The sequence below is a fragment of the Trematomus bernacchii genome, unplaced genomic scaffold, assembly GCF_902827165.1.
Source record: "Trematomus bernacchii unplaced genomic scaffold, fTreBer1.1, whole genome shotgun sequence".
Classification (NCBI taxonomy): Eukaryota; Metazoa; Chordata; class Actinopteri; order Perciformes; family Nototheniidae; genus Trematomus; species Trematomus bernacchii.
In genome coordinates, this window is record NW_022987571.1 from 2,274,118 (window position 1) to 2,294,369 (window position 20,252).

Consider the following 20,252-nt stretch of genomic DNA (forward strand, 5'->3'; position numbering starts at 1 on the left):
TATCCATATATCACAGATTTTGGTGGATAGGTTCAGTCTGTCTTGGGGAATAGGCACACCAAAGCATTTTCATTTTGGACTATAGGGGGCGCCAAAAACACCACCAATTTATAACTCAAGAACGGATGGACGAATTGATTTTATTTTTCTTTACACATACTCTCGGGGTGACTACGAACTGAGATTTAAAGTGTCGCAACAAATTCAGAATGTGGGCGTGGCCTATAATTGCAATTAATAAATTGCGATAGCATAAAATTAGCTTCGGACGCAAAACTTGGGACACACGTCAAAGCCCACGACCTTTTCGACAATGTAAAAAAAAAACGTAATTTTTCAAAAAAACTGCTCACTACCGCCCCCTATTGTGTGGTAGTCACATATAGTTTCTCAGAACTTCACGAATTTTGGCACAGACATTCCTCATGGAATTGCGGACATATTACTAATTAGCTTCCATTAGCCCCGCCCCCCAGGAAGTCGGCCATTTTGAAAAAAAATTGTTTTTCATGCATTTTAAGCACATTCTTGCGAACTCCTCCTAGGGGAATGATCGGAAAAGTTCCAATGCAGGACAGGTTCAGCCCCTAGCCAATGTCATGAAAAATTGCGGAGTACATTTTTGATATCTCAATCGGGGAGGTCGTAAGCTAACAGCGAATACACCATTTTTGACGATTTACATTACTCCAAACTACTCGCATATAGTTTTTCAGATATTCACGAAACGCTGTATCCACATTGCTATTATGATTGCATACATATTTCAAATTACTTTTCATTAGCCCCGCCCCCCAGAAAGTCGGCCATTTTGAAAAATGTGCGTTTTTCATGCATTTTAAGCACATTCTTGCCAACTCCTCCTAGGGGAATGATCGGAAAAATTCCAATCCAGGACAACTTAAGCGCATATCCAATGTGATAATACATTGCGAAGGAATAGTCATTCGCTCGAACGGGGAGCTCGTAGGCTAACGGAGAATGTACCATTTTTGACCATTTATATGTCAGATAACCTACCTGTCTGTCTGCCTGGCACATCAACTCACACACACACACACACACACACACACACACACACACACACACACACACACACACACACACACACACACACACGCACATATTCGGGTGGACCCACTCTACATATTATCTCCTTGAACCCCTAAACTCCGCCTACTTCATTTTTTTCAAATTAGCATAATGATAAAAACAGTGAAATATTACCTTAAATTTCCATTTTTTGTTTTTCAACGCCACACTTAGTATACAGCATCGGTGGAGGGTCAGACACATTACCGTAGAAAATGAGCATGTTCAGTCGATAAATATGGCCGTCATTAATCGAAACCTGTTTGCAAAAAGGCGGGGCTTACAAATGAATTCTCATAACTGGTTAGGGTTAGGGTTAACCCACACACACACACACACCGCCTCTGCTGGCGGCAAATTCAATTACAACAGACACTCATACACTCCACAACACAAACATACAGCTCCTAAAGCATATAATGTATATCAGGCTACAGCCCTTGTATATTTTATTATGTGAAGCACTATATGGTTTCATGAATAATATCTACTCTTTACTTGTAGATATCTACTAAAGCATACAAATAATGTGTGCAATGTAGGCCTGTTGCATATATTATTGCTGTTCTCACTGTAAACATCGCATCTGAATGAAAGCAGTTGTAGCAAAAACAAATAGCCTAACATCCAGGGGAGATAAATGGGGGAGATAGTGAGTAAACAAACGGTAAAGGGCAGAAAGTCTGATGCACATTTGATCATCTTAAATAACTTATAATCACAACGGGAACAGTTTGCAGAGCTGTGCTTCGTTGACATAAGTCAAAAATTATAGAAATGAGAAACTGCTCATTTCCGAGGACTCGCACGCGTCTGCTTGACGCCGGGACGACCGGCCGCCCTCCCCGACAGGCGCACGGACGCGAGGGCCCGCTCATCACTGCGCGCACTTCTGCGACCACAGTTTTAATTGTATTTATTTTTCTTTCTTCTCTTGGGGATTATGTGTTTGTGTAATGTCTTTTGCTGAAAGAAAAAAGAAGAGTTTGTTGTTGTTTCTGGTGAAAAATGTTAAACTCCACACGTTACTGTTTTATGAGTAGGATGATATCAAGGAGACTGCAGGAGCTAGCTTACACCAATTATATATATCTTGATATATTTACAGCCCCAACTTTCTCCATGGTTACGACCGAGGGAGAGGTGAGTGAGGCGCAGCGGCTGCTAACTAGAAAGCCGGTCAGAGACAGTGAGATGGAACAGTGTTGTTGGACGACAGCGCGTGTATACATCGGGGCTCCGCCCACTATACCCATAGAGTCCAGTAGAGGGCGGAGCCTGTGAGAGATATAACGAGGGGTTACGTATGGTAACCCTTGTTATATAAACACAGGCGGAGCCCTCTACTCAGGGGCCCCAGAGTCCTGCATCGGGTCTAAATTAAATAACAAAATTATTATAATAATAATTTAGTTTAATGTTTAAATCCTCAGACCTCTCCCCCGCGGGACCGCGCATCATCATAACCTCTGCAGCGCATCAATCTGCTGCTGAGCGCACCACATTCGAAATGGCTGAGGTGAAGCTCTCTAGCGGAGAATACAGCATTTTCAATAACACTTCCTCAAGAGCGAAATCCAACGTCTGCGAGGCTTTTGGTGTCATCCTAGATGGAGAAAATAACCAACATCCCACGCTTTTTGAGACAAATATGCAACTGCGTGTGTGCACGTTTTCACTGCTCATATATATGCGGGTTCGGGTCGGGTTGCGGATCTTGTGCCGACGGGTCAGGTCGGGTATTGCACGTCGCGGGTGCGGGGCGGGAGCGGGTCTTGAAAATCAGACCCATGCAGGACTCTGAGGGGCCCTGTCTGTCCTATGCTGCTTGCTGAAGAGAAGTGTAGGATGACAGTCAGGAGGCGAGGCCTCCTTTTATGCGGTGAGATGCGCGCGCATTCAGGTAGGCCCGCCCCGGGGCCAGCTACGTCTATAGAAGTCTCAGTGGATGAATGCTTGCATGATATGATCAAGGGGAGTACCCATAGAGTCCAGTAGAGGGCTCCACCTGTGTTTATATAACAAGGGTTACCATACGTAACCCCTCGTTTTGTACTTTTGTCGCTAGAAACACCGCTGTCATCAGACTGGCAGGGGCTGTTCCATGCTCTGCTCAACCTCCCGCCGTCCAAATGGACTCAGTAGCGCCCCCTCCTGCCGTGGAGCATGAGTGTGTATGTGTACATTTGTGAGAAAATCCTGAGCACAACCACGGTGGAATATTACTGCCAAAAGTCACGTAATATTCTGTGACGTGATAAGAAAAAGTTTTGTACTTGTAAAAAAAGGTTTTGTACTTGTAAAACCTATGCTGAATTTGTCTCTGAAACATATTAGAAAAATGATATGTATTGGTTTGATAGATACGTTTTTCATTTGCAAAACTAAATGCATTAGTTTGTAGATGATGTTTTGTATTTGCTAACCACACTGTGTTTGTTAGTGAATCATAAGGCATTTGTAAAACTTGTTTAGTTATGGCAGGAAATTAGCTCCATACATGTGACAGAGCAGGATGACTTTTTCACTGTTTAAATGAAACCATCCTATTTCCACCACCCTTAAACTGAAATGTTTCATTAACATATGAGACGTTCTCTTAAAGGTCCCCTGTTATACAAAATCCACTTTTCCGTCTTTTATACATAAATATGTCTCCCCTCTGTGTAAAAAGACTCTGAGTCTGAGAACAAAGCTTCCCTCTCTTTTTGTCCTGATCCATCTTTATAAAAACCTGTCTGAAAATGAGCTGATCAGATTTTGGTAACTTTGTGATGTCACAATGTTTTTTGGGTTGTGCAACCAACCAAAGTAACCCCCGCCCACCTTATCACCTGAATCTCCTCCTAGAGCACCATTGCGTTTTTTTAAACCAATCATCTCTCAGAGGGGCGTGGCCTGCACGTCTATGTAAAAGACAGAATCAGCACTTTTGAAACAGGGCTGTTTCAGCCAAACACTTCAGAGACATCTTCTATATATATATCTGAGACCTGTAATATATTGTTGAAAAGGACTAAAATAGGGGACCTCATGCAGCCATCTGCCCTGACCTCCCCTCTATAACTAATGTATGGTGGGAGAATGTTGTGGAAAACCCTGCAGGCAGTATAAACTGTCCTACAAATGTATGGCGAAACAAAGTGTTGTAACTCATCAATACAACAGCAGCAGGCAGGTCAACATACAGTAAACACCTCCAAGGGGGGTGTTAGGCCTCCTGCAGAGGACGTTTGCATTCACTGGGATTACATTTTAAAACATTGATAGCCCTGGGGAACAGATATATTGATTAATTCAAATGTCACATCGAGAGAGATTAGTGCTCCTGGACGATGCCCTCTACACAATTGAGACATGGTGCAGGATTTTGCGTTTTCTGTTGTATAGATAAAGACATTTCCATCATAAATAACTGCAGAGAAGCTGGAATAAACGGTTGATTGGGAGGACACCGGCCTAAGGATTAAATGAAATCTACTCTTTGTCATATGTTTGTTTTCAAATACATGTGGCCCTTTTAACTGTGTTAAAGAAGGAGGAATTCCAGACAAATGTATTTAATGATTTGCCTCTCTCACATCCTCTGCTTTCCCTGAACATGTATTCCAGAAAAGAAGACAAAAAGTAGTCTTCATATAAGTTGTTTCTGTTGCTGTTCAGAAGCAAGGCTATATTATATTATATTTGTGTGAACATAAAAATAATTTGTGTGTAAATATGTGATTTGTAAGACAGACAACTTCTAAGTTGAACTATTTATTGCAAAGAGAGCAAAAGATATATATCACTTGGCCAAGGACTCGTCACATCTTTGGGAATCACAGGCAGCAAAGCTGTAATCTGTAACCACCAAATCCGTCAAGAGCCTCGAACCTCGTGCGACAATACATTTTATTACACAGCGCGTTGCCCGTACATTTTTCAAGACTAGCTGAAGAGATACCGCGGTTTAGACTTGATTCTCTTTGGTTGGTGCACAGACTCAGATAGGGTCTCTTGGCAACCTCTCTACCTCAATCTCTTGGATCCTCCAACCAGCATTCGGCTGGCCTGTGGAAGTCCCTCCCTACTCTGGCACCATCATACTAATTTGTTTTCTCTAACGTTTCTTCAGATATAGCGGGAAACCATAATGTTGCTTCCTAGCTTTGCGGGGGAGCGCGGCTCCCATACAGAGTCAAGGCCGGTGCGATGTGCTGTTCTGACTACCTCTTTGTGTTCTCTCAGTCTCTGCACTCCACCTTGATACTTTCAATATTGCAAGCTAAACACTTTCTCATGTAACTTTTCCCTACGTTCCTGTCCACCCCATCAACACTTTGGGGGGGGGGTGATTGGGTCAATTTATTCCTAAATCACAGCCACATACAATGAGCACAATAAGCAAATAATGTAATAATAAGAATCAGTCTTTCTAATGTTATATAAAAATAGCCTCCACAAAATACGCAAACATATTTTTTTTGAATATCTCTTTAACATTTACAACTTTCAATCAGGCATTTGTGAATCCATTTTGTATTTGTCGACCAAAAATGCGCTTGTGGATCTCACATTTCTGCATGTGGATCTCAAATCTCTGCTTGCGGATCTCAAATCCCCATTTTGAGACAAACTTTCTGCCGGTCTCGGCTTAAATCTACTCTTGTCACTCGGTTATTTTCGGAAAACACGTGATGGCCGGCTGATGACGACATTTCCGCATGGTTTTCAAAGTAAGAGCATGATGTTTTTGTCATGCTCTTACTTTGTCTATTGTTTATTATAATGAACAGCGGAACGTTAGATGCATTCTTTATCACCATCATCATCATGTTATAGTTTGTGTTAGTTTATTGGTTCAATACAGCATATCGAGCACATTCGTATGCATTGATGTTGAAGTACAGGCTACGCCACTTTCGGGTCCCGGGGGAGCAGCTGGCAGTGAAGCAGCCCAGAGATAACTCTTTCTTCATTGTTTTTTGTGTATTCAGTCAAGCGGGTCAAAGTTACAAAGCACTTCACATCTTATTAATCAGCCTAGTTTTACCTTACCAGTGCAGTTGTAAGGTAATCTGTAGAAAAGCACCGTATTTAGGTTAGCCTTCATAGTAAGGCTACACACACGGAGCCGAGCTTGAATGAAACACCCAGAAGTAGGCTACTTGTAAGGCTATACTGTAGCATATCATTTTCGAATCAATCATTTTTCAAATTATGAATTTCACATATATAAAAAAAAAACATACATTTCTTGGGGTTGCTTAGCAGTTGCTAGGCCAATTGTTGGTGTTGCTGTAGCAACTGCAAGCTACCGCCTGGCGCCGCGCCTAGATAGATAGATAGACAGACAGATGGATAGATAGATAGACAGATGGATAGATAGATAGACAGATGGATAGATAGATAGATAGATAGACAGATATATATATAGATAGACAGATGGATAGATAGATAGACAGATGGATATATAGATAGACAGATGGATATATAGATAGACAGATGGATAGATAGATAGATAGATAGACAGATATATATATAGATAGAGAGATGGATAGATAGATAGATAAATAGACAGATGGATAGATAGACAGACAGACAGACAGACAGACAGACAGATAGATAGATAGATAGATAGATAGATACTTAATTCATCCCAAATTGTGAAATGTGTGGAAACAAGTATAAACATAATAACATTAAATACAAATGAAAGCAATAGACAGGAATATATGCATATACAGTAGAAAGGACACGATGAATATTATAACATTTAATGTAGCCTTACTATGAAGGCTAACCTAAATACGGTGCTTTTCTACAGATTACCTTACCACTGCACTGGTAAGGTAAAACTAGGCCGATTAATAAGATGTGAAGTGCTTTGTAACTTTGACCCGCTTGACTGAATACACAAAAAACAATGAAGAAAGAGTTATCTCTGGGCTGCTTCGCTGTCAGCTGCTCCCCCCGGGACCCGAAAGTGGCGTAGCCTGTACTTCAACATCTATAGAGAACCGCAGTGACGCGTCCTAAAACCCGGAAGTAAGTTAGCATTTTTACCACGTCCGGTTCCTTCGACAAAAAGCAATGCAATTTCTCCATAGGATTTTGGAAAATAGCTGTAAATAAGGTCTGTGTTTGACACAAATTGAAGAGAGAGATCACGTTTTGTTCTACGACATTAAATACATCAGCAGTTACCCCGCTGGTGATTTTTGAAGAGTTTACAGTACGTGTCTGAAAAACGATGGTTGTTAACATGTGGCTGAATAGGACTACAGAAGTTGTCCAGGCCGTTTTACGTCATTACACCGAACACGTAAAACACTCCCGCTAAGTTTGTTTGCCCTGTTCTGCTTGAAAGCAAGTACCTGCCTCCTGCAAACTGTTCAAACAAACGCTTCAACTTGTACCATTTAGAATCTGTATGTTTGAATATGGATCTGAAGTTGGCGTGACGTTGATGCAGCGACCCTGCTGTAGTTCCTTTATAGCATAACGTTAGCATTTTGCTTCTGGCGACTAGGTTTATGATTAGAAAATTATAAAAGTAGGGTAGACATGTGGATATTATCCGGCTGAACAAAACGTGATCCGTCTCTTAAATGTGTGTCAACCACAGACCTTATTTCAAGCTATTTTCCCAAATCCTATGGAGAAATTGCATTGCGTTTGTGACGAAGGAACCGGAAGGAGTTTACTTCCGGGTTTTAGGACACGTCACTGCGGTTCTCTATGCTGTTGAGGTATAACCATAGACTGTATATATAAATGGGCGTAGTGTCCGTGACGTCACCCTTAGGATTCTGCAGAGTTGCCGAGAAGCCCTTAGTAGGCGGAGTCGGCCACTAACGGCTCGACAGTGACGTCAGAGTCTAACTCCCGCCTGCACCAGCCTGCTCCAAATAAGGGCAAAGAGGCGGAGCCGAGGCGGGACCTGCTGCCTCCGAACTGGAAGTAAACAGAGCTAGCTCAGGCTAAGAAGCTAAGCTAACATGAAATACATGCATACCAAGTTACTGCGTGGCACTTTGGTTTTGATAAAACAGTGTAGTTCCCCTATATAAACGTTACATTCATAATCAAACGAGACAATCTGCAAGAGAATTAGCTATTTTTTGTTATTCTTAATGCTTGTCATCACGTTAATAAAATAAAAGAAGTACCGATACATAGCAGAACAATTGTGGCGATGTTCAGCTTAATAAGCCTTGTTCAACATAATTTATTTAGCTAATACTACAGCGGGCTGCAGGCGAACCAAGTCCGCGTTTCGCTGCATTCCTTGATCTCCAGTTATAACGCCGGACTCCACCGCCCGGAGCTAACGGAGCCGGACGCCGGCTGGAGCTAGCCCCCTGCGGCTCCGTTAGCTCCGGCAGCCACCACTGGGATAATTGGGTCCCCTTTTAACATTTGCTCCCGTTTAGCATTATGGCCATATACTATAAAAGTCTTACCCAAGGCTGAATCATAAACTAAATTGTATATATATATATACAGTATACATGTATAAAGGGTTACGTCCTTAGCTGGCTAATAAGCTACATAACAAGCTAAGCTAACAAGCACACAAACACCTGCTAACGGGGTTAACATGTATAATATTATCATTTTAGACTTCTTGGAAGTTCTGTTAGTACATTCAAGCGCACAGCACGACATTTTAATTGTCTGGTATTTGTAACAATATTCCCTAAAAGGCACAATCACCACGAACACGGCTAAAGGGTCAAGTACATTAACTACAACTAACTAACATTGTAGCCTAGCAGAGTGGACAAGTTGCTGTTAGCTGACAGTGAGGCACGTACCTGTCCATCAAAGTGACCACGCCCTAATTTATGCAAAAACGTTAAGACCTAATATAAATAAAAGGGTCGCGTTAGCGCGTTTTTGGTCGACAAATACAAAATGGATTCACAAATCCCTGATCGATAGTTGTAAATGTTAACGAGATATTCAAAGATCTTTTTTTATTTGTAAAAATATTTTGCGTATTTGCAGATCCGTTTTACATTTGCACATTTTTTGTGAGTTTGCAAATCTTTTAAATGCATTTGTGGATGCTGTCTTACATTTACAAATCACATATTTACACACAAATTATTTTTATGTCCACACAAATTATTATGAGACATATCTAAGCCCATACTATAGCCACAGTTCACCAAGGCTTATGGTGTTGTATGCCCATGTTCATTTCTCGTGTGTGTGTTCCCACAGTTGACAGGTTAAGTGAGCTCCTCCTTGGTTCCAGTGTTGACATCCCTCTACCCGGCCATCACAGCCACATGGAGGGGGGAGACACCAGTGAGTCAGACAACCATTCATCATTATTCATCACAAGTATAAGAATGAACCGCCACCTATAAAGAACTTACAAGCAGGGATAATATGCAGGGATTCAGCCGAGTCCTGATCACCCTGTCGGGGTTCCTGTCACTAATGACCAGCTCGCTAACGCGACTACTTACTACACAAGTCAATAAATCAACACCAAATATTGATTTAAACATGATTTTCGCAGAGCCCATACCATGTTCAATTTAGTGTTTACTTCCTGTCAGAAAATGACACTTTTAAGACTGTAGCTACAAGATGTGACATGAGGGTTTTCTGATGGAGAAACAAATATTTTTGTTGTCCACAGCTGATGTTAAATTGACCAGACGTCTTTCTGCGGATTGATATTACTGCACATAGTCCCATGATTCTCTTTAGCAATGGTCATATTATGCTTAGCAGCAGTCTGTTAGCGAGTATTAAGGACCTCTGAAATGTCGAAATTGGCCAATCAGAATCCAGTATTCAACTAAGCCGTGTAATAACAGTTATAATCATTTTGTAACACTGCTGTGCTCGTTGATCAGGTGCTCAGGATCTGTTGGTCAATGGAGACCATGATGGCTTCACAGCAAAGGTGAGTTGTGGGCCAAGATTGAGGTAAAGTTTGGTGTGTGTGTGTGTGTGTGTGTGTGTGTGTGTGTGTGTGTGTGTGTGTGTGTGTGTGTGTGTGTGTGTGTGTGTGTGTGTGTGTGTGTGTGTGTGTGTGTGTGTGTGTGTGTGTGTGTGTGTGTGTGTGTGTGTGTAATAAATCATTAATGAATATACTGCTTGTTTTTACAGAAGATCTACCAGAGGCTGGTGAATCTGAGTGTTTATCTCCATGCAGTCCAGGTGAGTGTTTCTGTGCAGCTCTACCATGAGTCACATGCACCAGGACTTTATATAGCTCACTATAGACGGAGCTACAGGCACAGCTACTGAGAAGGTGCAGACTCTCAGCTTCAAACGTTCTGTGAGTCTTCTGTGGTGCAGGGGGTCAATAAATCTCCTCCTTTGACCATCACAACTTATTAAACAGTTTTCAACAGTTCAGTCAGACAACTCACGTGCTTCTTGATATGTTTATTAGAAGCAGCATATAGTTTGAGTTTGGCGTCTAGGCTCGGGCCTCATCACTCCACAGATTTACAAAGAACATTGAGTGATGATTAGATAACTATCCCCTTAGCCTACAGGTGGATGCTGGGGTGGAAGCTGGGGTGGTGGGGGGGCAGGCGAGCAGCAGCAACATGAAACACAGCAGCAGTAGCAATGTGAACGCAGCAGAAGGGCACGAACACAGCAGCAGCAGCAACATGAACGCAGCAGCGATGCATGCTGCTGCATGAGCGAGGCAGAGGCAGGCAGACCTGGCAGCTTAAATAGAGCGGCACGTTTAGGAGACTGTGATTGGTTGGTTGTAAGAGAGACGAGGCGCGTCATGTGTAAATGTATCATTGGTGCTCCAGTTGACTGCCTGAACTAGCTCGCAGGCTTCAACCCATTTGTGTACAGTCTTTTGTAAATATGATGAAGCACAGAGCGAAATCCATTGATCTCACCAGTGTCAAAGAAGTACACTATTTTCCTAACAGCTTTCACTTATTTTTAAAGTGTGTGTCTGTGGATGGTAATGAAGGAACATGTGCACTAGTGTGGCTCATATTGGAGGTCCACTGCACAGAGGAAGAAGATCATCCGTCTGTGATACAAAACGTGTTAGCAGATATTCACTCTAGGTGCTCATGGCCTTTACCATAGGATACAAAATGTTGGCAGACTTTTTGAAAGGTTAGTGAAATTAAAAATGTTTACAATAACAATCATGAAGAGTACACAAAGCCAACATTGGGTGAGTTCATTCTTATTGATTGTGTTGAGTCAGCAGATTGATTGATTGATGGATTGATTGGTTGATTGATTGATTGATAGACTAGGTTCCAGTCCTGCATTCTAACTCCTGGAGGGGTCTTTCTGCAGGACTGCAGCAGATTAGGCTGAGTGTGTTTGTTTAAATGGGCTTTTCTGGTTTAACCGGGTTAAGGTGTGAGTTAAAGGTCCCATGTCATGGCCATTTCCACTGATCATAATTCCATTGTTGAGGTATACTAAAATAGATTTATACTGTGCATTTTTCCAAACTCACATTGGTTTCGCATACAGCATCTCTGTCAAGTATGTGTATTCAGCAGTATTCACTTTCTCCACTAAACGGCTCGTTGCAGCTCTTGCCCCCCCTCCCTGTGAGCCTAGTGTGCTCCGATTGGTCAGCTCGGCCACTCTGTTCTGATTAGTCAACCACCAGAGAGGCTCCGCCCATGTCTAACAGTGCTTTTTTCGGCTCGCTCTCAGCGGAACAACAGTCTTATAATGGCCTCGGTACAGCCGTATATTTTATACGATAACTAACCGAACTGTACCTACAACTGTTGTTATAGAAGAGTAAGCTATTTTTACCTGTGATAAACTACTACTGTTTGATGAGAAATCAAATCATGGTTTGCTATATATGAATGATATGTTATAGGAGCAAATAATTCAGGGAAGAAAGGATACTAAGTATTTCCATCAAACTTTATTTTTAGAAATGTACAAAATGAACATGTGTAAATATACATATATACACTGTATATCATCCATTCCTCCCCTTATAGGTGTTTTCGGCATCTTGCCTATCGCAGCTTTGTAAGCGGCTGCCGGGGCTTTTTAGGACGAGGCATCAGAGTGGGTCATCCCGTGTGTGTGTTGTCCGCCAGATACGCCAGGAGTTTCCTGATCTGGCTGGACGAAATCAAATGCAAATCACAAAATATTAGAGAAACTTAGTTGTTTTAGATTCGTTAGTAGTAGTTGTTGTAGGAGTGTGTATCTACTATGAACAACAGCTAGTCTAGGCTAGCAAGAACATGTTTACAATTGCAATCTTATACGGGTAGTCTGCTATGTTCGGTCATTCATTGTAGCTGGCATGAAAACAATGTTTTCCCTAGCATGTCTAGCTCTAGGTAGCCTTGATGTTTAGCTATGTAGCATACACGCTATGAACGGTAGCTCGGTAGCATACACGCCAGGAACGCCAACTATAATGTACGGTAAATCACCCGGAGTATGAGTATTTCGTGTGTGATTGCAGACATTCTCCTGCTATGAGATACATGTAAGGCCATCTGCTAACATTGGAGTTGATATATGGAAACGCTAGCAACTTAGTTAGCCCAGTTAGCATTGCTCGCACACACACAGACACACACACTGCTGGAGGAGCAGACAGGCTTGGCGATACAGCTAGAACAAGCGAAACTCATCCTGAGCACACACAAACACTCACAGCCGAAGTAAAAACAATAAGTGTGGCTTGATATTGAGTAAGAAAAAGGTTTATAACCAGGGGTTAAATTGGGATTTGATATGTGGGGGGGCTCTGTGTGGAGGGGGGGGGGGGGGGGCGGGGGGTAGAGGATCTCATTATTAGACCTTGAGGGCTATACTGTATATGAGGCCCTAAAGGAACTGCTCCATTATCTGTATCAAATGCACACATTGATGCAACCAAATTACACAATACAAATAGAAAGTACTACAAATAAATTGGAATTAATTTACACAAAAATGTATACACATATCCAACCTTCAAATTGCTATTTTAATTTAATTTCTCTGCACACTTGCTAAAGAATATTTGTGTGGAAATCTCAGTTCATTTGTAGGGCTGCGAGATTATGGCCAAAAGTATGCTATACATTTCACTGTAAACGATTGAATCATCACCAAATGTGGTGTTATTATGACCGATCATAACTCAGCTTTATGCACACGCATACATTTAGAATGGTTTAGCAAACGGGCTCCGTGTTACAGGACGGGTCGGGGGTTTCGCGGCACCGCTGCAGACTCTCTGCACGGAGCAGAGACACGTTCACTAAGCCGAAAAACTATATCCGGTCACAGAGATCTGCTATTTTAAAGTAAAGTTAACACATATCGACCCTAAATATAGTCTATATTAAGAACGAGAAAAGTTTTAACATATAGTTTTTTTAATACAAATGTGCGAGGGTGATGACGTCAGAGCATCGTCCTATGTGCCGGGGCTTAGCCCCGGACAGCCCCGGCCCAATTTAACCCCTGTTTATAACGCTGTGAGCATGGGTCTGCGGAGAACATTTCAACGTAGTAGTCCGAAAAACGTTTACCCATTTAAACAGTCGTGGTAGATACCTTGTTTGTTTTAAACATCATAAATACACAAACAACAATGAATACTTACAGGTTGTGTACCCGAACTCCCGCTGGTCCAAACAAAGTAGGAACAGCATCGTTCTTCAGTGCCCTACGCTGTACATATCCGGCATGAATCCTGAAAGGTTTTGGGAAGCTTTGTTACGTGAAAGGCTGGCAGAGGGTGCGGCCATAGCTCTGGGCGTGGCTACTGGCCATTCCTACGTAGCGATACCCAGGAAGTAAACAATGGAAAATGAGATATCTCCAACGAGGCGTTCTGGGGCAGCATAGACAGGTCTTTTCTGTGTTAGAGTTTTACTCGCTACAGGGTGTACTTTGAGGGTTTGTGACTCTGCAGACCGTTTACATAAAAACCTTCATAACACACAAGGGGACGGGTAATAACCGGAAAAGCATGACATGGGACCTTTAAACTCTCAGGCCATCACACCAGGTGCATTGTCTGACAGGGGGTGTGGGAAACTGAGTAATCTAGTCTGGTATCCTGATGAAACAGCATTTGATTGAATGGGAACCCGGGAACCCGGCACCAGTTTCAGATAAATGATATGTAATCAGTGACCCTAAAATATATATAAAAGTAATATAAACATAATGTACCTCAATATCAAATGCAATGCAACAAATACCAGAGAAGACACATATCAATACAATGTTTTTACGAACAGAACAATGTGACCTTAGAAAAGAAGAAACCAAGGTATTTAGTATCACAAATATGTCATATAAAAGTATAGGCTATACAGGCTACATAATCATTTTGTGTAATATATGAATTCAAAGCAAACACAGTATTTTTGTTCAATAAATCAGGTGTTAACCTACTGCATTTAACAAAGAAAGAAAGTAGCCTAAATGAAAACCAATGCATAACATTTGTCTACCTACAATATATTGATCTTTATTTAAAATCCATTATACTGTAACTAATGTAATCCTGCTACTAATGCCCTTTTTGTAAAAATATACCAGTAAACTGATTACGTCTTTTTTAATGTAACTGTAAGGGAGTTATCTTTTTGGTATCCTGATTACATGGTCCTGTTACATGTAATCTGTTACTCTCCAAGCCTCTCAATAATGGTGTGTCCTTCTGGGGACTGACCGTAACTCTCCAGCAACAGAGGTGGGAGAAGTACTCTTGTACTCTCTTGTACTTCAGAAAAAGTAGAAGAAGAAGAAGATGGACCTTTATTAATCCCCAGAAGTACCAGAGTGTAGGAATACCCTCTTACAAGTAAAAGTCCTGCATTCAAAATGTTCCTCAAGTAAAAGTAGAAAAGTATTATCATCAAAATATAGTGAAAGTAGCGACAGTAAAAGTAGTCGTTGTGCAGATTGGTCCATTTCAGAATAATATATATGATATGTTTTATAATGATTGATCATGAAAGTGTTCTCAAAGCTGGTAAAGGTGCAGCTAGTTTGAATGACTTTGTATACTACAGAGTAGCTTGTGAATTTACTCCAGGTGGAACTAAAGTCTGATTTAACACTTGATTATATTTCACATCATTCATCCACATCTGTAAAGTAACTAAAGGGATTAAATACATGTAGTGGAGGAAAAGTACACCATGTACCTCTGAATTGGGGTAGAAGTAGCATCAAATGGAAGTATCTAAGAATGTTACAGTTCAGTATACTTGAGTAAATGTACTTAGTTACTTCCCACCTCTGTCCAACAGGCACACTTCTGATCAGCAGGTCCTGTTAAATGTTTGAAACTGGGTTCTCTCATGTCCTGCAGGGGGCGGTCATCAAACAGGACTCCATCTTAGAGCAGCTGCTGCAGCCCCAGGAGTCTCCCCCCCCAGCAGCAGGGGGGGGGTGGCGCCCCCTCTGGAGGGACGGGGTGACCCGGGAGGCCGGCGCAGGCTCCAGCGTGGGGGAGCTGACCCTCCTGCAGAGGCAGCACAGCCTGCTGCAGGAGGAGCTGCTGAGGCTGCGGGACGCCGAGGGCCGCTTCAAGGAGAGCGAGAAGGCCCGGGCCCGGCTGGAGAGGCAGGTCCGGAACATGAAGGACTCTCAAGTGAGAACTCTTTTATTAAATTACATAAAGTTAGGGGAATCACAAGAGACAGACAAGTCAAAATCAAAGAGCAAATATCAGAATCGGGTACGTTTCACATACAAGTTATTTGCCCAGGAGGATTGGTTTATCACAACCAAATATAAAACTGAAATTAAAGCAAATGCAAGAAACTTGAAAATAATCCACAATTACCATATAAAATACAAAACAAATATGAACAGTATAGGAGCAAGACAATTATGAGTTTATTATTTGATTATTTAATTATATCTAAAAATATAGAATTTTGAACCTTATATACTGAATATATAAGGTTGTTAATTTCTTTATTTGTTGAGACTCAGCTGATGGAGGCAGTGATTGTCTCCGCTGGTATAAAAGAGGAACATATCTGTGGTTCTTTGGTTTGAAGCCACATGGTTTTTGTAAAGTACATTTAAGTTTAATTAGATTTAACTTCACTGTCTACCTGTGTCTACGTCATCTGGTAAGACCAATTATTTTGTCTGTAAAAAGAGGAGAAACTTAATTAAAGGAGTTTGAAGGAGAAAAGATGCAACAATAAGAGAGGTTTGTGCAGGAACTGACCAGGGAAGTCAAAGTTCACAGCATGAATTATAAAAAGATATTCCATGCACTAAGAAGCTAATCTACAAGATGTGTGTAGAGATAAGGTTATCACAATGATCCATTCACCTGTGCTCCTGCTGCTGTAGCCTGTATCTCTGCAGCCACACAGGGAGCCCCCCCACGGAGCCGAGACCCTCTGGATCAGCCGGGACCCTGCCAGCCAATCAGAGGGCCTGCAGGACGGCAGTGATGTGGAAGTGGACATGACGTCTGATGATGACGATGGGACGGTATCTGAGAGCTCCAAAGGTCAGCTGATGAACCCTTTTGGTATCACCGTGTTCTGTAGGTAGGGGGGGGACTTAAATGAACATACTGTTAATCAGTAAGTCAGTTAATGTACTCTGAGTACATTGCTACATTTTTAAGTTTAATTATCGAACACCTATGGGCTTCAAATGAAAGAGCTTTCCCATAACAACATGAACACAATACACAAACCAGCAATACTGTTTGATATGGATGGAAATGTGTAGCTTGTTCAACAAATTATTACTTAAATAAATGAGTTAAAAAAACCCACATTCTTCAGTTTAGCCCTAAAATAATGACCAGAAAAAAGGCCATACTCACACAATTAAACTCAAATCAAATAGCTTTTGACACCTCAGCAGGTGCAACTAACATTGTTAGACTACATATATTTACTAATCTGTCATTTTACCAACAGAATAAAAATCTCAAGGTAGCCAACAGAAAATATTTAAAGATAATTGAAACGTGACATCAGCTGCAGCCCAAACCATACTATATTAAAACAAGAGACTGCAGTTACACACAGCTGGCTGGGAGTGACAACAGTTAGTGTGTTTGTTTCCTTATTAAATATAGTATAGATTCAAGCCCTCCATGACAAATGATTTTGCCTTTAAGAAATACTTTGTTAAACATCTCTAAACATCTCATGGCTGGATGGAGCAGATATGTGTTACACTTTGTTAATGCTGAATAAATACTTTGTTAGTTAAGAGTGGTGGGAAACCTCGGGCTGAAAGTGGTGTGTTCTCTCCTCTTCAGATCTTCAGGACATTCCAGAGGAGATCTGATCCTCCAGAGGAGATCTGATCCTCCAGAGGAGATCTGATCCTCCAGAGGAGAACTGATCCTCCAGAGGAGAACTGATCCTCCACAGAGCTAATGAGCCTTTATAGCTATATTTCATTATGATATTAACTGATTCCAACAATGTGCATGTCTACATTTTCTGCACTGTTTATTTAGCTGCTTTGCTTGAGATGGCTTGTGACATTGAGCTGTTTGTTTCAGTATGATTTGGACTGTTGGTGATTTAAGTTCCTCACTTGAACAAAGGAGGGGGGAGTTTTGAACATGAAGATTCACAAAATCTTACGATTCAACAAAATCTATGAGTACCGATGGTCAGGGTTTCCATTATTTTCATCGTTTAAGCATTTAATCTGCAAATATTGTTATGTTGAGCAGAAAAGAGAATATTGTATTTAGGCATGAGGTGGAGACAGACACCCCTTCTCAGGTGGAGACAGACACCCCTTCTCAGGTGGAGACAGACACCCCTTCTCAGGTGGAGACAGACACCCCTTCTCAGGTGGAGACAGACACCCCTAGTGTTTCTCTGGGAAGGGTTCATGAGCTATAATGTGGAACAACATGGATGTGCTATAGAAGATGTGTTGTATTTGATAGAATTTGAATATTCTTTCCAATATTTGCGTGACACCAAAGAGCAAAAAGCTCCCATAGATCATTGTTCAGGGACATCTCTCTAACATGGAGCTTAGCCTTCCTATTGGTACATTTTGTATTTATGTAGAAGTATCCATGATGACTGGTAATGCACTGAAGACAGGTTTTACGGCGCGGCATACTACTATCTACTATAACTGTGTCACAGAGAAACTGGCAGCACATTTAGCTAAACATTTTAAAACGCGAAAGGTTTGATACATTTATCAAATCAAATGAACCGATACTTTCAAAAGACTCTGTGTGCACAAATGAATATTTACCAAAGACTGATTCTTCCAGCTGTGATTGGTTTGTCCTTATCACATCACACTTACGGTGGCCCACAGGTGCAGACACAATACAACGCGCGGTGCACTTTTAGAAATGATACAGATATAAATACACAAATGTCCCAAAACACATGAAGAAACAGCTGTTTCATAACTGTATCTTTAGTATATTTAATATGACTAGGTTCACTAGGTTAGCTAGCTAGCTTATAGCAGATCAGCAATAATATCTAAATGTTTTCTAAATGTTGCATGTGTTTTAGAGTTGGTGAAGATGTTTCTTCATCTGCATGTGTTGTGGCACATTTGTGTTTTGAGCCGTTGTAGACATGCGGTGCGCTGCTGTGTTACAATAGTTGGACCTCGCATCGTTTTCACATATTCTTGTTACACTTGCTACACTGACAACATTTTTTTAGGGCGCCAAAAATTCACAATGTGTACAGCCCCCAAATTCACATTAAAATATAACAACACAGGGATTGCTTTGAAGTGTTTCAAGTGACTGACTGTAAAGGACACTGGCAGGCTAAGTTACAAAATGTAATTCCTGATTTGAACCCAAGTTATAAATCAGTAAAGATTCATAGGTCTTTTTATAGTTGAGGTATATAAGAAGACATCATTGCCTGAAACCAGACACAGCGGCATCTCATGTGAAAGTCCCATGTTTTTCGGTGCCATCAGCTCACCCGACTTCCACCCAGCAGCCAGCAGTGCCCCGGACTGAAAGAGTGTGTGTCAGAGCTCATTGATGAGGACATCCTGTGGCTCTCACAAGAAACTCTCCTCTGTTGATTTATGTCCAGTAAACATTCAGCAACACAAGTATATTATGTTTATATAATGTGTTATAAAGAAGACTACTAGAAGAAACACATCACAAGGCCTCTGGAGGAACGGAGGGTTCTCTGAAGCAACAGACTCATAGGGCTTTGCTTTTGAAATCAGTTTCAGTGAGGAGTGATAGTTCTTCATGTTTTAAGCTACAATCTCTCTTTTGTAACAACTGCAATAGAAACAAGCTGTGAGCTTCATGCTGTTTGCATCCTTCAACATTTTGATATGTCTGGCTGATGTTTTGGTTTGACCAAGAACGACTGACACGTGTCTGGCTGATGTTTTGGTTTGACCAAGAACGACTGACACGTGTCTGGCTGATGTTTTGGTTTGACCAAGAACGACTGACACGTGTCTGGCTGATGAATGTGATGGCATATTCAGGATATTGCTTTTTATTGTTCTTAAATGTAAATAGAGCTTGATTTTGCTATTGTTTTTTGTCTGCAAAATGATTGTGAACTTTTAATACGTATTCTCATATTACAATGCTGTACGTCTACGTTCTGCTGAATCTCAGTGACATCTCTCAGCCTAAAGCGACGGGGTTGATTTTCTGATAGCAAATATTGTTAAAAACCAACCTATTAATAGTATTATACTGTATATGAAGCAGACGCTTTACTCGTCAGTAAACAGTGTAAGGCCTCACATTATAAAAGGGCTGTCCTTACTTTTGCACTCCTGTCTGTCATTCATGTGAATTGTATAACTATATGAAAAATAAAAAAGTTGTATTATCAAAAAATGTTGTGTTGTTAAATGTAACAAAACATATTTCCCAGTTGGAGACAAGTGGGAAGAAGATTGATGAAAAATGCCAAAGATGTGTTCATTGACTTCATTAAGAAACAGCATTATCTGTTAATACACATCACAGACTTTATTCATTTAAATAATGTTGGTTAAAGGGGAGATATTATGTTCATACTTCTTGAGCTAAATGCTGCAGGTCTTCAATGTTTTTAAGGCCAAGGACCCCTTAGCTGAGGAGAGATGTGGCAGGGTCCCCTTACTGTGAAAAGGACTTGCATATTAAATGGGATTAGAATAAAGTTTAGGGTTGTCTCACATTCCATATAAAGCCTTTTTAAATGTAT

General features: G+C 41.2%; 1 protein-coding gene across 3 annotated transcripts in view; it reads left to right on the plus strand.

Moving 5' to 3' along the window:
- arhgef1a (Rho guanine nucleotide exchange factor (GEF) 1a) overlaps nt 1-19,900 on the plus strand; it is a 49,983-nt gene extending 30,083 nt beyond the window's left edge. The window contains exons 17-23 of one of the 3 annotated variants that reach the window (XR_004555538.1): nt 9,307-9,393; nt 9,954-10,003; nt 10,210-10,260; nt 15,401-15,682; nt 16,402-16,564; nt 17,333-17,786; nt 17,859-19,900. Coding sequence is in view for 2 of the 3 variants with exons in the window: in XM_034126236.1 (XP_033982127.1) it covers nt 9,307-9,393; nt 9,954-10,003; nt 10,210-10,260; nt 15,401-15,682; nt 16,402-16,564; nt 17,333-17,361 (662 nt within the window). In the remaining variant the exon portion in view is untranslated. Of the gene's footprint in view, nt 1-9,306; nt 9,394-9,953; nt 10,004-10,209; nt 10,261-15,400; nt 15,683-16,401; nt 16,565-17,332 lie in introns of all 3 variants that reach the window. The other 2 variants (XM_034126236.1, XM_034126237.1) reach the window with 2 other exon arrangements.
- Nucleotides 19,901-20,252: the final 352 nt, after the last annotated feature.